This window comes from Sphaerodactylus townsendi, linkage group LG01 (genome assembly GCF_021028975.2).
Source record: "Sphaerodactylus townsendi isolate TG3544 linkage group LG01, MPM_Stown_v2.3, whole genome shotgun sequence".
Taxonomy (NCBI): domain Eukaryota; kingdom Metazoa; phylum Chordata; class Lepidosauria; order Squamata; family Sphaerodactylidae; genus Sphaerodactylus; species Sphaerodactylus townsendi.
Window position 1 is genome coordinate 174,278,368 of NC_059425.1, and position 11,583 is coordinate 174,289,950.

Consider the following 11,583-nt stretch of genomic DNA (forward strand, 5'->3'; position numbering starts at 1 on the left):
GGTAAAATGAGATTTCGATTCTGAGATTCTGATTGAAGGAAACAGAATTTCAGGAATCTTCAGCACTTACAGTAGATGCAAGGCATGCAGAAAGACACTCACCCAACGTGCCTCGCCTAACAAGAATAAACAGCAATGCTTCTCACCTTGTGGATCTGCCTTTTTGTAAGCATTTCCTGCATCCACAAAACAGGTTGCTGAATCGTGTTTACTCTGCAACTGCATGTGGAGCTTGGCTGCCTGGCAGAATGCATTTCCTGCAGCTGGGGGAGAAAAAACAGGCCCGACATTTAATTATTGTCATTAGAATATTATAAGTAACAATCTGAATGTCAAAAGCATAGCAAGTTCTCTCGGGTTAATGTTTAGCTTTGTAGTGCAAAATTCTTAACCATTAATATACCTATGAGTGTGTAAAGCCGGTTTAAAGCAAGGCAAACCACTGTTCTATTGACTTCAATACTGCTGGCTCTGTCGACAAGTCTTGTTAACGCAGGTTAACCAGTAAATAAAAGAAGCTCAAGAAAGCTCAAGCCAATACAGAATAAAAATCTTTTTTGGAATTTTATTCAGCCAACAATGGGCAATAGAGTACCAGGGAGCCTCTATAGAAAAGCAGTGTGTTCTTACTTTTATAAGTTACATCAGAATAGCAGTAAAAAGAATACACCCCAAAATTCATCATCATCAATTAGTCATACAAAAAGGTGGAGATTTCCCTTTTTCCAAAACAATTAAACTTTCTAAGACCCTTATTGGAAGGTGGGAACACCTGATCTTTTGACGCAAGATGAAATAGGACCTGTTTCTTTCCTATCTATTTTGCCTCTTGTTATTCTTCTTCTCAGAAAGAGAGCCTAAACATCTTTATGTTTCTTTCTTCTGTCTCTAAAAGAAGGGCAAATTCAAGGTGTCCAATTAGGAATTGTAAGGCCTCAAAACAGTTGAATCTGCACATTTTATATATTCTGTACAAAGGGTAATCTGCTTAAACTATCAAGCTTGCCTAGTAACAGAAAGAGAATAGATTTTCAGGCCTGCATCTTTTCTTTGCTTAGCTGCATTATGGTTGCCAGCTCCCCATTACAGAAAGAAAGTAATGGGGGGCAAGAAGAAAACCTTTGCATATAGTAAAATATATCCCTCTCATGCCTTCTCTATGGGTGCGGAGTTCCTTAATCTTAATTTCTTCTCTGGACACTCCATTTCGGAGCAGTTAGCACTAACACTAGGCTTTGCAAGGCAAAACAGCATAGGACTCCTTGAAAAGCAAAGCCCCCTAAGTGTGGGTACAGAGTTTTTGAAATATTATTTAATTTTTTTGTCATGACCTTCTAGTGTCTTAGCCTGGGTCCTGCCATATTTCTGTCCACTGAATACTTATTGCCACGTCTCTGTCTACTGAATGCTTACTGCTTAAGCAGGCCTGGGAATGTTTCCCTGTACCAGTCTACCCCTATTTCTGCAGCTGCAGAGGGGAGTGATGGAGATGGAAGCTGCAGTGTTTTCATCCCGTTAGAGTTCATCAAGACTTTTAATACCTCCCCAGGTCTGAACAAGGACTTCTGATTTCTCACTGACCAGAGGTGCTAATATCATGCATATTCTACCCCGACAGACGTTAATTATTTAAGCTCTTTCTATATATAACTTTCTGATAGGAATTGCTTTTCATAGCTCATCCTGCACTTTCATAGATTCAATGTTGTTTTACTCCTACTTTACCCATCTATTAACAGTAAAGGATTGCCCCTCACCTACTCTGAATGCAGAGGTGTAGCTCCAAGGGGACTGGGGGGTGCACAACGCACAGGGCGCGCGCCCCTGTGGGGGTGTGGCGAGGGCGTTCCGGGGCAGAGAATGCAACAGTGCACCGGGCGCTTTCCCCCTTTGCTATGCCTCTGTCTGAATGCACAAATGGGTTACTCTTTTGACTGGTTTAAAGTGGTCTCTCTTTCCAACATCTCCCCCACACACATTTCTGCTGTTTGCAGCCTTTAATATTGGTACATCATGAATTGAGCTCTGACTTGTGAAACCCTAGGCTTCAATAAGAACTGTTAAGTCTTTAAAGTGCCTGAGTGTTTGTCAGTCTTTAAAGTGCTGTTTTATTCTGCTGCTACGCATAGCTCTCCATCTGCAAATTACCTCCCTCTAACTTTTAAGCTGTGCTGAAAAAAATCACCCCACAAATTTCCAGAAATCCAAGGGGTGTGATGAAAGCACAGAACCAATTCTCTCTATAAAAAAAAAAACACCTCCCAAATTACCCTCGTTTCATCTTGGGAGAACAGGCTGTATCATCTGCAGCACAGTCATGATCTGGAGTCTGCAGAGATGAGCAGATTTAAAAATTCAATGCAAACCGTGACTTGGGCTCTGAGATAAAGGACAGTAGCTTATTGCGTGTGCAATTAAGGACTATAAATTCAAGATAATGGCCTTGAATTAATAACCTCAGACATCTAAGATGGTTTCAGAAAGCTCTAAGGAACATGAGAAAGAATGAAGCAGGAAGCAGTTGGCTAGGAACATCTGACTGAGATCTGGCTGAGTTTGTTTCTCCTCGCAGGTAATTACAACCTGGGCACACCCAGAGGAAGAAGCAGGGGAAGATCATCCTATCTGGCCAGCAACTGCTGGATGAGTTCTGGCTGAGTTTGTTTCTCCTCTGCTCTCAGGTACTTTAGGCCTTGGCGGACTCACATGCAGGAACCAAAAGGGTTGTAGCCTAGAGTTCAAGGAAAGATCTGGCAGAAAGAAAAAAGTAGAAAGTTCTGTTTTCTTCTTTTGTACTGTAACCCACTTTGGACCCAGGGGCAGGGGGGCAGGATGGAAATAGTCAAACACATCAATTTAAATACCTGTGCCCTTCCAGCTACAAAGAAAAACAGACACCTGCATACATACCGGTCCAATTTTTGGCTATCTTAAACATATTTGCTGCTCTGGTATACATCTCACATGCTTCTTCCAACTTCGTATTTCCTCTAGAAAAGCAGAGGGAAAGCAAGGGGATTAGAAGGATCTGAGTCTCCTGTTTACCTTCAACGAGCGTAGATGCATTTTTAGCCCACTACTCCTTTAATGAGTACAAACTGATGAACATAGTTCTCCCCTTTCCTTGTTTTATCTTCACAAACAAGTACATTTGACTGAGACATCCACGCTGGCTATACTCTGACCAAGAAAAACCCTACCAGGAAGACAAGAATTTTTTAAAAGCATCCAGTGTAAAGCTGAGTCAGAAGGCCTTGGTGATTTAAGTAAGCATTTTTCCAGTTTGTGCACTGTTGCTAATGCAACCATGAGAGCAACCGATATAGTTTCATTTAAAATTGTTCATGTCTAGCGATATACGCTCTAAATGAATTACCTGCTCCTGCAAACACAAATGGCTACACCTCATACTTTCTTTAACAATCAAAAACTGTAACTGAATAACAGGCTATTGATTATGAATGCTAAAGCTTTCTTAAACAAGCAAACCTATCTACTATGCTCACTTCAGAGACCTTGAACATTACAGACTGAAAAGTTAAAAGCATTACCACTGGGGAAGACCACCAGTATCAGGAATGAGATCTTGAAGGCCAGTGGGAAAAGGGTGACTCTCACGCATTTGGGCTGTGTTGGCAGCAACTGGGGGACAGGGCATGCCCCTAGGCTTGAGGCAGGATTGGGGGCACGTCCAAATGTTGGGGGACGCATTAAAGGCAGCAGTCAGGTGCACTTTGAGGTGGACGGAGGGAGCAATGGCAAAGGTCCCCACCGGTGGCGTATGGTGAGGCGGTGTGCCCGTATGCTGGAAGGCAGAAACAGTGTGCCCATATACTTTGCTATCATGCCCTGAATAAAGGCTACTCTGAATTATACTTCAGGGGTCTCTAAGTGCTACCTGAGGCGAGCAAAATCCATTGAGTCAATACCCCTACTCTGTTGGGGGCACCCATCCCACAAGTGACTCGGGAGATGCCTGCCAACAGGGGATACGCAAACATTTCTGATGATTTATAGGGAAAACTGCAAATTTTAGGATGGTGCTCGATAGCAATCTATTCATTTTAAGTCTGAGGCAGGAATTACACCTTCCCAGTATAGTCCTAAGCAAAGATGCAGCCTTCAAAACCCAGTGACTTTGAAGTGATTTAGAAGGGTATAATTGTTACAAATCACAGAACCAAGGGTAGAGTGTAATTCTATTCATCCTTCCTCTGGGCTCCTTCTTCTACAGACTGCAGGCCTTGATTTTAGGGGGAATCTGGTGTAGTAAGAGAAGTGGGTAACACTTCCCCCCTTTATCTGCCCAAAATCACTCCTCACAAAGGCTGTTTTAGCTCCCTCTGGGGTTATAAATACCTTTTCTCACATTACACTTGATGGTTCTTTGGCATGAGAATGAAAATGTTTATAACCACCTTTTCAATTCATTTTCAATTCGTTTCAATGTTTATAACCTTCTTTTCAATTCAACTGCCAAAGGCAGTTAACAGGCTTCTTAAAAACATTTAAAAAGCCCATTGGAATCTTTAAAACCACTGTACACATAAAAAACACAACAATAGGGAATATATACCAGCAATGCCAGCAGAACTCTCTAGAACAGCGGTTCTCAACCTGTGGGTCCCGACCCCTTTGGGGGTCGAACGACCCTTTCACAGGGGTCGCCTAAGACCATCGTAAAACACATATTTCCGATGGTCTTAGGAACCGAGACACAAATAATTTTATGGTTGGGGGTCACCACAACATGAGGAACTGTATTAAAGGGTCGCGGCATTAGGAAGGTTGAGAACCACTGCTCTAGAAAACCAGAAATAAACAAACAAAGCAAGCAGCAGAATACAGCTAAACATTACGAAGATGTGAAGGTGGGAAATCCACAGAATACAGCAATAAAATGTATCATCTGGTGAGAGACCCGTGCTTTTGGCCGCAGAAGGCCATTGCTTTCACATCCTGCATGTGAGCTCCCAAAGGCACCTGGTGGGCCACTGAGAGTAGCAGAGAGCTGGACTAGATGGACTCTGGTCTGATCCAGCTGGCTTGTTCTTATGTTCATATGGGTGCACGGATGGATAGGCAGAACAAGGAACGGCTTAAAATAACTATAATATTAAGAACCAAAACACTGTGGATAGTTCTGGTTGTTGTGGGTTTTCCAGGCTGTATGGCTGTGATCTGGTAGATCTTGTTCCTAGCGTTTCACCTGTGGTTGGCATTTTCAGAGGTGTAATTATTAGGGTAACACATGACTTTGTTTGTTTCCCTAAGTGACATCATGTTGCACGTAAAACTGGTCCTCCCCTCGCCCCACGTCCCCGCCTCCAAGCTTCCAGCAGTTGCAAAGCACAGGTATAGCCTGACAACATTACCCATAAGTTTTTATTTATTTCATTTACACTGCATACTCTCTCTTTAGAGATGTCTCAAGGCAGCTTAAAACATTTTAAAATATAATAAATACAAATAAAAATAATAAATAAAACCAATCTACATTGGTGAAACAACAATTTAACAAATTGCGCAGAGAATTAAAATAACTGATGAGCTCTGGTTCCTAATGTTCCAAAGACCACACAAAACATTTTTACATGCTCTCTATGGAATGCAGAAAGATTCTGCAGGGCATGAACTTTCCTGGGGAGCTGATTCCAGACGGAAGAGGCAACCACTACAAATTCCACTGCCTCGGTTGTTGATAAGCAGGCAATTAATGGGCCAGGCACTTATAAAAGGCCCTGTAATCTTACAGTTGTCAGATGTGTAAATTAACTAAATATGAAATGATGGCAAAATAAACACCCTCTATACATAATACATCAATTTCAAAATTTCAAGAAAAATGGAATTTTTAAAATATTATACAGCAGAAAACTAAGAATAAAGTTTAATCGAGTTAAACCAAAACAGAAGAAGAAAGCGTTGGGTAATATATGTTTCACAATTGTAGTCATCCCATGGGGAGTCCATTAGCTAAGGAATAGGCTGAGGAGCCTTGAGGAGGAGGGTTCTCATCTGGTGGAGAGCGTCAGCAACAGGAAGCGCGGGATTTCGTGATCCTGACAACCCTCCCTGTGCTGGTCTCTGGCACCTTTTATTAGGGTTTCATTGTGGGCGTGTAAAGGAGGTGGGTAGGGAGATGAGCGGGAGACCGGGAGACCTGGAGATCATCATGTGATGCATGTGATCTCACCTGCAATAGCTACGTCTTGGGAGAGGAGCGTGGCGTCTGAGCCTAATCCTCACCTGGGGGCAAGACCATTGTCCCTAAGCCCGGTGACTGGAGCCAGACAGTTCATGACTTCCCGTGACTCTCATGGGGGGGGGGATGAGGTGAGGTCTTGCGGTGCGACCAGAAGGCCGTAGGTCCGTTGGCGTCCCAACGTTCTACTACGGTGCTGCTGGGTCAGCAGTGCATTACTACACACAATAAATATGCTATTAGATATGAAGATATATTGAAAGTAACAATGTAAAAATGTAAATGTAGATAAACTCCATACAAATCGTGTGAATATGAATGTGTGGCTTTGTGTATTGCAATAAAACTTTTCAAAAGTCAAAAGAAGTCCTGTGATGAAGAAAAAAAGGCAAAAAAGGAAGGCAGAGGTGGCCATACTGGGAGAGGCAGTCCCACAGGTACGACAGCTCGAGAGCTAAGATCATGAGAGTTTAGGGCAGTGATGGCGAACCTTTTTGAGACCGAGTGCCCAAACTGCAACCCAAAACCCACTTATTTATCACAAAGTGCCAACCCGGCAATTTAACCTGAATACTGAGGTTTTCATTTAGAAAAAATGGTTGGCTCTGAGGCATGCGTTACTCGGGAGTAAGCTTGGTGGTAGTTGTTGGCTTTGCTTTGAAGCAACCGTGCAACTCTTCAAACGGGTGAATCACGACCCTAGGAGGGTTTACTCAGAAGCAAGCAACCGAGCTTACTCCCAGGTAAAGGATCGCGCTTTAGTTCTTTGCGTGAAAATCAGTGGGGTTTAACAGCTCTTAACAGGATTACCTACACTGCTTCCCCAAAACTAGGTCTTAGGTTTAATGCTAATAATTGAGCCAAGCGGCCCAGGCCAGCCTAGATGTGTGTGTGTGGGGGGGGGGCGCGATTCCCCCCCTCCACATGATGAACTCTGTGTGTGCCCACAGAGAGGGCTCTGAGTGCCACCTCTGGCACCCGTGCCATAGGTTCGCCATCACTGGTTTAGGGGAAACCCAAAAACTTACCCTTTATAAAATACACACAACAAACTCTAAATTGTAGTTTTTACAGCTACACACTGTGACCATTTGCTATAGCTGCACATCTCCTACCTATTTAGTACACAGACAACCTGATTGGTGTTTGTTGCTCTTATTGTGTTTTATTTTTAATTTCTTTTTTAAAAAATTGGAATGATCCAGCTGATCATGCTGTTCCGAGGTGAAAGCCTGAGAGGACTGTGTAAGGACTCCTTTACATTCACAGAAACTTTATTTAACATTGCTGTAATCATTCATTAGATATAATTGAAACTTCAATTTCATTATTTCACAAAAGCAAATGAACTGTAACTAACATAAGTAACAAATTTGTAGATGATTAAATTATCTTTTTCTCTGGTAAAGCTAATGCTTCAACTAATAACTGATCAGATAACTTGGCTAAATCTTTTTTTTTTACCTGCCCAAAGCACTGTAGTTTGTTTTGAAAATATAAAACGACTTCAAAATATTGAAGTTGCCAAGGAAGGGCATACAGCTAAATCATATTTGGCAGATTTAGCATTGGCTTTATGTTTACTGGACAAATTATTTATTCATATCTGATTATAATAAGTGCATGAATCATTAGAGAATCCATGCTTATGTAATAGATGGAAAACAATGTTGATCTTGGTGTTCCTGATGTAACCGCCTTAATGTTATTATCACTGCTCAGCAATGAAGCCAAGCAATACCGGTTCACGGTACTAAATTGAAATAATTTTTTTGCAAGAGGATATCTCAATAATATTTGTCCCCAAGTTACCAAAAAAACCCTTTTCCTAATTTTACAGCTAATGGCTGGCAGTGCTGACTATGTTCAAATACAGCAGAAATACAATTAATTCATTACTTAATAGTTGTCAGGCCCCAAATAGTTGTCAGGTCCCGATCAAACAGGACGGTTCTGAGGAGCAGAGGCATAGCTCCAAGGGGATGGGGGCGCATGACAAGGGCATCCCAGGGTGGCGGTGTTCCGGGGCGGGGCATGCACCAGTGCACCGGGTGCTTTCCCCCCTTGCTATGCCTCTGCTGAGGAGCGAGGGTGACGGGTTATGGTGACGGATGATCCCTTTTCATTTTGCATGGAATAACGAAATAGAAATGCCCAGGGCCAGGTAGTGCCTTACCTCCCCTTTCCCAGCCATGCATCTGTCTTGCATTCCTTTTTGAATTGTTTTGGTTCGTTTGGGGTAGAGGTGTGAAAACGGGAGGGAGGGAATGAAAAGGGGGTTGCTATATCTGTAATACAGTCAGGGGTCTGCAACCTGCGGCTCTCCAGATGTTCATGGACTACAATTCCCAACAGCCCCTGTCAGCATGGGCAGCGGCTAAAGGGATTTGTAGTCCATGAACATCTGGAGAGCCGCAGGTTGCAGACCCCTGAATCTAGCTACCAGCTCCTCTTCAGAAATGGCTTCTTTCCTCTAGCCAGCTGATGTATATCAATAAAGGCTTCTTCTAGCTCTACAGTTATCGAGTCTGCATTGGTTTATAGATCCGGGGCTGGACAATAGTTGACTCTTACAGCACTCTTCTACAAAAGGCACAATCCTAGGAGGGTCAACTCAGAAGAAAGTGTTGTTATCAAGGAGGATTACTCCCAGGAAAGTCTCCTTATGATTACAGCATCAGGGCAAAACTAGACATGACGGCACTGTAAAATGCTTGGCAGAGAGAAACAAGACTGCCTGTTGCAACTGCACTGTGGACCCAATCAGAATTGGGTTCTTATAGCAATTCTTAACCGTCTAAATCAGGGGTAGGGAACCTGCGGCTCTCCAGATGTTCAGGAACTACAATTCCCATCAGCCTCTGTCAGCATGGCCAATTGGCCATGCTAGTAGGGGCTGATGGGAATTGTAGTTCCTGAACATCTGGAGAGCCGCATGGCACGGGTGCTGAGGTGGCACTTCAGAGCCCTCTGTGGGCATGGGCACAAGACAGAGTTCATCATGGGGGGGAGCAGAAAATCACCTCTCCCACATATCTAGGCTGGCTCCTACTTGAGTAAACCCTCCTAGGGTCGTGATTCACCCTTTCGCTCAAAGCGCTGGGTAATCTGTTGCTTCAACAAGCTTAATTCCCAAGCAATTACTACTTTGGAGCAAGCTGTAGTTTTTTTCAAACTAAAACCTTATTCAGGTTAAATTGCCATGTTGGCAATCTTTGCACATATAAGTGGCTTTGGGTTGCATCAGTACTCGGTCCTAGTGCTGCTCCGCCATCACTGTTCTAGTTGTTTTATTTCTATCATTGTTATGGTGTTTTTAATAATATTTTTATTTATTTATTGTGAGATCTCTTGGCTATGCCAAGGAGAAAAGTAGCTAACAAAATGTGATAAATAAAATGAATGAATGAATAAACAAATAGTGACGCTTTTGGCCCTACAAGAACTGGTGGATGGCTAAGAATCCAGAATTGCTGAGACAGCCCATCACTCCTACCGCTGGTACCAGAGTCCAAAGAAATGGGGACCTCATGGTGGGATTCAAATAATTTAACCGGGTTCCGTGGTGGGATTAAAGTAATTTAACAACTGGTTGTTTACAAGCACAATTGTTTTCACAACCGTGTTCCCATGCTGGCAGGGGCTGATGGGAATTGTAGTCCATAACATCTGGAGTGCCAAATGTTCGCCACCACTGCTATAACATATCTCGCAGTCATCTGGCTGTCTATGGTCCGATTTTTAAAATCTGACTTTTATTAAAATATCTGTATCCCACTTTTTAAGAGAAACATTTGATGGCATGAGCCACCACCTATAGTTTGAAGAGGTCTTCTCTTCTCTATTATCTGTGAGAACTAGGTGTAAAACAGTGCTCAACAAATCCCTGGCGCCAGCTCGCTTATGGTGCCTGGAAATTTCACTGTGGCATCCAGAATTAGAAAATTAAAATATAAAACCCCGAAGCCAGAAAGGGGACTCACTCCTAAACACTTGGGACTGAACCCTAGAGCCACGCAACATTCGTCAAGGGTTGCCCTAAAACTGTAGGGCCAGGCTGCCCAAAACCACTTCATGCAAGTGACCCAGGCATGCCTCGCTCCCAAAACATTTCTCACACTATGTCCTTCTGCTTCACAAGTCACAGCACATGAAGATCCTAGAACACAGATTAAAAGGTGACATCCCTCCATTACATAAACCACGTCCATATTATATCAGGCAAAATCCCTTTCTACCCCCTTTTTCCCTCCATCCTAGCTTTGCTTCAGAACTGTGAATAAAAAAGAGTCTTAAGGACTCTTCCAAATTAAGAATAATAATATTCTAGCATAATCTAGAATAAAATGTGGGTGGTCTTTAAAGTCCTGTTTTATCTTCTCTTCCTGCAACAGACTAGTAACTCCAGCCCCATTAGTCCGTTGCAGAGAAAAGATAAACAGGACTTTAAAGACCTCCCACATCTTATTCTAGACTATGCTGGAATATTATTGTTCTTAATTTGGAAGAGCCCTTAAGACTCTTTTTTGTTTATATTCATTTCCTATTTTACATATTTTATTTATAGTTTTAATGAAAAGCCAGAATGGAGGAGAAAAGGGGGTAAAACCGGTCCCCAAAAGCCACAGGAGTCCACAGCATCTTCCCCCAGCCCGCTCAGACCCCATTCCTCCAGCCGGTTTGGGGCCCCTCGCAGGCGGACGGCGGGCTGTGGGGAAGGAAGGGGGACACGCAAACGCCCGCATCCACACGTTGCTGCCTTCTCCACGGGCAGCCCCCTTTCGCTCCGCCAAGGTCGGGCTCGTCGACCCGGCCCCGCTCCCCGCTGGCTCACCCGAAGAGGCCCCTGAGGAAGGACTGGGAGGCCTTCACCCTCTTCTCGGCCTCGGCCAGGAGTTGCGCGGCCTCCCGCTCCTTGTTGCCCGCAGTGGCGGCATCCATCGCGGCGGCGGTTGCTGAGAGGGGGTGGTCTGAGGAGGCTGGGAGGAGGCCGCCCCGCGCAGCTCCGCCTTTCCGTCCCGCTCCTCCTCCTCCTGGGTCTGACGTCTCTGTCCCTACAAGATTATTATGGCACAAAGGAGGCCAGGGGTGGGGTGGGATAGGCAAGAGACAAATGCTGGGAGAGATTTAGGATTTGGGCAGCCCCTTCCTCCTGCTTGCAATGGCTTCTGACAGCACAGGGTCGTTTTGTTCGACTGGCCACCCCCTGGGGCTAAAATCCCAAGCGTCCTTAAAAACGTGGCACTCAGCCCATTGGAAGCCAAGCTAATAACCACAAGCCTTCCCATTATATTAGGGTTGCCAACTCCAGGTTGGGAAAAGCTGCCCCCAAATCACTTTATGCATGTGACACAGGGATGCCTCCCTCCCAAAATACT

The 11,583-nt window shown here is 44.0% G+C and overlaps 1 protein-coding gene across 1 annotated transcript in view; it reads right to left on the reverse strand.

Moving 5' to 3' along the window:
• The window catches only part of LOC125438016 (beta-soluble NSF attachment protein-like), a 32,573-nt gene extending 21,309 nt beyond the window's left edge, over window positions 1–11,264 (reverse strand). Inside the window, exons 1-3 of the mRNA XM_048506149.1 lie at window positions 11,040–11,264; window positions 2,911–2,990; window positions 103–263 (exon numbers count right to left, since the gene is read on the reverse strand). Coding sequence (XP_048362106.1) covers window positions 103–263; window positions 2,911–2,990; window positions 11,040–11,146 — 348 coding nt within the window. The 5' untranslated portion in view covers window positions 11,147–11,264. The remainder of the gene's footprint in view (window positions 1–102; window positions 264–2,910; window positions 2,991–11,039) is intronic.
• Between the last annotated feature and the right edge of the window lie 319 nt (window positions 11,265–11,583).